Genomic DNA, 5,677 nt, shown 5'->3' with positions numbered 1-5,677 from the left:
TGTGTGTGTGTGTGTGTGTGTGTGTGTGTGTGTGTGTGTGTGTGTGTGTGTGTGTGTGTGTGTGTGTGTGTGTGTGTGTGTGTGTGTGTGTGTGTGTGTGTGTATATGAGTGTGCGTGTGTGTGTGTGCCATCCCTCTGTGCCTCTCAGGTACATCTACAGGTCAGGCACATCTACAAAAATGAATAAACAGTTGACATTTTGGGCCAAGATCCTTCATCAGGACTCCTGTCTGTATGTGTGGGGCAGGAAGGGTTTAGTCTTTGGATGTTGGAAGGTAAACTGACAGCTGATGTCCCAGAACAGAGTGAAGAATGAGTCTATCTAGTCACTGATGGAACAATCTGTCAACAACTTGATTCCAAATATTGATCTAAAAAATTAATAAAATCAATAATTGAGTGCACTTCACAGGGATGTATTTGAACATCCCCACTTCATTTCCTACAACTCATGAACATGATTGTGCTATCAGGAATTGGACACTTCCCCTTCCTTTCATTGCTTCCAACATTTACAACTTGTTTGTGCATCCCAGTTTATCTTTAAAGGGACAGACACCTTTGAAATGGAGACTGTTGTATTATAAACTGCATTTATCTAGATATTGATTTATCTAGATGAAGATATATCTAAGCCACAAAGAGCGTTGCCTCAAGGAAGCAGCAGCCATCAACAAGGCCCCCAGCCATCCAGGCCATGCTCTCTTCTTGCTGATCTCATCAGAAGGAGGTAAACGAGGCTGAGGTCCCACACCACTAGGTTCTGGAACAGTTTATACCCTTCAACCATCAGCATGGTAACTGTCACGTTCTCCTTCGGGTGTAACGAAACGCCGAATTTAACGTCCGGATAAACCACAGTTAATAAGAACCAGATCGCAGTAAGATTAACCATTTACTGTTCACTCTTCACATTAACATATGGTGAAAACTGTTGATAAAACAATACAAGATTGATACAGTATTTGTTCCTTCCTTAATATCACATTTCAAGTGTAAATACTTGCAAAGGTGACTATAACTACATTACACTAAGGTGCAGTATACAGGGAGAGTTTACCTGCTCCATTGACTACTTTAAATACACTTCCATGCAAACTATCCGCGACTCTTTAACTAACGAAAGCATAAACATTATCTACCGACGTTACCTCTAACAGGATCAGCATTAACATCTTAGTTCAATATATCGATTATCTATTAACTTACAGCGTTGCTCTCACTGTGATTTCTCATGCCTGCAAAACTGCTTGTGCTCAGGTGTGCCTCGTGGAAAGCCCCCACCCTCGCGCTAATTTCAAACCGGTGTTTTCCCACAAGACGCGGCGAAACCGGATGTGACGTCATCGCATGCCGATATATTTTACATGCAATGAATATACTTTAAACACTTCTAATTCTAACTAGAAAATACTATTGAATGAATTACTAAGCGAAAATATTATAAACTAAATAACTGTCGTAAAGACAGCACACTCCCCGCTTGACCTTCGTAAGGTCACAATGAGCAGAGTACAAAACTTAGTCTCTTAATCAGTCATTGGGTAGAAGTAGAATAACTTCTGTAACTGGCCCTTGGTAAATTTTCACATCGCCTTGGTCGGTAGTCTTCAATTCGATCTTCCTGACATGTCCATCCTCGCTAGGGAATGTAGCAGTGATTCTGGCCGTTGGCCAGCTGTTGCGAGCGACTTGCTTGTCCCTGAGCAGGACTAAGTCTCCAACTTGAAGATTCCTTCGGGGTTCTGTCCACTTTTGTCTCTGTTGCAACAAAGGTAGATATTTTTGTCTCCAGCGGGACCAGAACTGATTTGCCAGAGCCTGGACTTGTCTCCATTGCTTTGTGTACAAATCCTTGTCTGAGAAGTCTCCTGGTGGAGGAGGTGCTCCTGCCTTCTGCGTAAGGAGCGTTGATGGCGAAAGTATAAAGGGGTTTTCTGGGTCAGAAGACACAGGTAGGAATGATTGTGCGTTTATAATGGCTGTGACCTCTGCCATTAGGGTGCACAGTACCTCGTGGGCCAATCGGGTGCGTTGCTGTATCTCAGGTTTCCTTTTCCAGGTTTTCCGTAAGGACGTGAACCGTTTGACTGCCTGCTCTTTGTTATCTGGTGAGCGCTGGCGTGGTTCTCTGATTGGCAATGGGGCAACCCCATTATTTGCTTCATCTCTGAAGACCTTGGTGTCTTTGATTTTTAAAGAAATGGTATCTTGAGCTGATTGTGCAAGTTTGTTGTCATACTTCGTTAGAGCGAAGACTGACTGGCCCAGCGACTCGTCGCTTGCCTCGCGCTTGTTAACGCCTTGTTGTGCTTCCTTGATGCACGGGACACTCGGGCAGGGTCGAAAGATTGAATGGCGGCCACTCTCTAGCACATTGGTCTTGAGTGTGTTAACCATCGGTTTGTGTACGTCACCGAGACACACCTCTCCTATCACCACCCAGCCCAGATCCAGACGTTGCGCGAAGGGGGCGTTGAGTGGTCCATTGATCTGCTGCCTAACCTTGTGTACCTGGATAACATCTCTTCCTAATAGCAGGAGTATTTCCGCTTTCGGATCCAGTTCTGGGATGTGTTTGGCGATGTGGTGGAGATGCGGCTGGTGTAGCACCGCACTTGGTGTCGGGATCCCAGCGCGGTTATTCATGATTTCATTGCACTCTAAGAGCGGAGGGAGACAGATGACGACTTTACCATCCAGGGACTCGATCTGGATGCCTTCTGCCTTCCTTCCTTGGGTTTTCATGTTGCCTGAGCAAGTTTTGAGGTAGTATGGGAACCGCTCACTCTCAATGTTGAACAATTTAAAGAACTCTGGACTGACTAGTGAACGATTGCTCTGATCGTCCAGAATCACATAGGCTTTGATGGCCTTGTCTTTGGCTCCTTTAGGGTACACCTTAGTGAGGCAGATCTTGGAACAAGAACGACTCGACTGAGCTTGACCGCAAACTTCTGTACAGTTCGTGCTGACAGCTATTGACCTAGAGTGAGCCTCTCCCTCCCCGCCGTCCCGTTGTGGGGGTGAAGGAGTACTCTCGGTTTGTGGTGACAGGTCGGGATGCATGGCCTCGACGTGATCTGGGCTGCCACATTCCGGACACTTCACGGCGATCGTACACTCTCTGGCGAGGTGAGAGGTTGAGGAACAGCATCTAAAACATATTCTTTTCTCCTTGAGAAGAGCCGTCCTCTCTTCAAGGGTTTTTTCCCTAAACATTCTGCATGCTTTCAGGGGGTGAGGTTTGTTATGCAATGGACAATACTTGCCAGGGTCGTTGTTAGTCGTAAGGGCTTCGGTCTTGAGCACTGACACGGGTTTATCAATGTTGAAAACATTCGAAACGGATCTGCCTGGCTTGGTGTAAATCGAACTGCTTCCTGGACCTACAAGGCTAGGGTCGTTTCGCCTCTTCGCCTCCTTGCACACAAACCTAGTGAGGAGCTCAAAGGGAGGAAATCGACCATCGTGGTCTTCCTTGTACTCTGAGGCAACAGTCAGCCACTTGTCCTGCAGCCCAAATGGAAGTTTGTCCACAATTGGTCTAATCCCGGATGGAGTATCTAGGAATACTAAACCAGCTGAATAGCCATCTTCTTTGGCGCCTCGGATCTCCATGAGTAAATCTCCGAATTCTCTTGACTTAAAGTGATCTTTGGCTGACACCTTAGGAAAGTTTTCCAGACGTCGATATAGCGCCGCTTCAATAATGTCGGAGGCCCCATATCTCTCCCAAAGTCTCTCCCACGCTTCGCTTAAGGCTAGCTCAGGTTTGTTGATGTACACTGAACGCATGCGTCTCACCTGGTCGCGTGATTCTTTCCCCAGCCATTTCGCCATAAGGTCCAACCTTTGGGTTGCACTGAGCTGGACCCCGTCAATCACGTTGGTGAATGTGGAGAGCCAAGCACGGTAATTTTCGGGTTTATCGTCAAACTGGTACAGTCCCGAAGTGACGAGATCCCGTCGTGCTAAATACTGCAGCGTGGGATCGGCTGCAAGCGGCATGCGGGCTGGAGAAGTGCGTTGGCGCCCATATGACTGAGAACGCACGTTTCTCATGGAATTTGCCATCCTGGATTCAACCTCCGCGTCTCTTCGCATCGAACTTTGTAACTTTGGTGTCAAAGTATATCGGTTGTCAGCTCTTTCATTCTTGACTTCATCGCGGGGCCGCGAGGGTAAATTCTCTTCCTCGTAGCTGGGGAAGTTATCGAATAGGTATGGAGAGGGGAGACGAGCCTGCCTGTCTGCTTGATATTGTACATAGTCGCTCGTGCGTTCCAGTCTGGTCCTTTCCAAAGCAGAGCTTGTTTCGGTCAGATCACGCGACCCTTCAGCTTCTTCTATGTACTCTGCTTCCACCCTGGCAGCTTCTCCTTCTCCTTCTAGCTGCAGCACATGCAACTCTGTCGATATTTTTGTCATTTCCAACTGGGTTTCGGCTTCTCTGGCGGCCTGTTCTCTTTGTCTGGCAGCCTCTTCTTTCTGGATTTCGGCTTCTCTGGCAGCCCTTTCTTTCTGGATTTCGGCTTCTCTGGCAGCCTCTTCTCTTTGTCTGGCGGCCCTTTCGGCTTCTTTGGTGGCCAGTTTCATTTTCAAAACTGCCTCTTGTTTGGCGTAATGCAGTCGCACCTTGGCGGCTTCTGCCTTGGCTCTTGCCTGTGTGGACTTACTTGATGTCGTTCTACTGCCCTTGTCGCTGGGCGCCATCGACTTGATCCCGGATCGAGCTGACATTGCAGCACTTGGAACACCTGATAACGCCTGGGTGGGCTTACTTGATGTCGGTTTACTGCCCTTGTCGCTGGGCGGCGTCGACTTGATGCTGGATTGAGCTGACATTGCAGCACTTGAAACACCTGATAATGCCGCTTTTTCACTGTCACGTCCTCCTTCGGGTGTAACGAAACGCCGAATTTAACGTCCGGATAAACCACAGTTAATAAGAACCAGATCGCAGTAAGATTAACCATTTACTGTTCACTCTTCACATTAACATATGGTGAAAACTGTTGATAAAACAATACAAGATTGATACAGTATTTGTTCCTTCCTTAATATCACATTTCAAGTGTAAATACTTGCAAAGGTGACTATAACTACATTACACTAAGGTGCAGTATACAGGGAGAGTTTACCTGCTCCATTGACTACTTTAAATACACTTCCATGCAAACTATCCGCGACTCTTTAACTAACGAAAGCATAAACATTATCTACCGACGTTACCTCTAACAGGATCAGCATTAATATCTTAGTTCAATATATCGATTATCTATTAACTTACAGCGTTGCTCTCACTGTGATTTCTCATGCCTGCAAAACTGCTTGTGCTCAGGTGAGCCTCGTGGAAAGCCCCCACCCTCGCGCTAATTTCAAACCGGTGTTTTCCCACAAGACGCGGCGAAACCGGATGTGACGTCATCGCATGCCGATATATTTTACATGCAATGAATATACTTTAAACACTTCTAATTCTAACTAGAAAATACTATTGAATGAATTACTAAGCGAAAATATTATAAACTAAATAACTGTCGTAAAGACAGCACAGTAACTTCACTCACCTCAACACTGAACTGATTCCATAACTTATGGACTTACTTTCAAGGATTTAACAACTTATGTCCTCAATGTGTATCTATCTATCTATCTATTTATTTCTCAATT

The 5,677-nt window shown here is 46.1% G+C and overlaps 1 protein-coding gene across 1 annotated transcript; it reads right to left on the bottom strand.

The window, feature by feature from the left end:
- Positions 1 to 871: 871 nt before the first annotated feature.
- On the bottom strand, positions 872 to 4,864 carry LOC132405783 (uncharacterized). Its single transcript, XM_059990790.1, has 2 exons — positions 1,211 to 4,864; positions 872 to 932 (listed from the first exon to the last, which is right to left on the bottom strand). Exon 1 carries the CDS (start codon positions 4,847 to 4,849, stop codon positions 1,535 to 1,537), a length of 3,315 nt encoding a protein of 1,104 aa, XP_059846773.1. The 5' UTR covers positions 4,850 to 4,864; the 3' UTR covers positions 872 to 932; positions 1,211 to 1,534.
- Between the last annotated feature and the right edge of the window lie 813 nt (positions 4,865 to 5,677).

This window comes from Hypanus sabinus, chromosome 16 (genome assembly GCF_030144855.1).
Source record: "Hypanus sabinus isolate sHypSab1 chromosome 16, sHypSab1.hap1, whole genome shotgun sequence".
NCBI lineage: Eukaryota > Metazoa > Chordata > Chondrichthyes > Myliobatiformes > Dasyatidae > Hypanus > Hypanus sabinus.
The sequence above is the reverse complement of the archived record's forward strand: the minus strand, read 5'-3'. Positions and strand labels throughout refer to the sequence as shown.

Bases quoted from the DNA above. Each gene is read 5' to 3' on its own strand.
- LOC132405783 (XM_059990790.1), bottom strand. From the start codon at position 4,849: ATGTCAGCTCAATCCAGCATCAAGTCGACGCCGCCCAGCGACAAGGGC.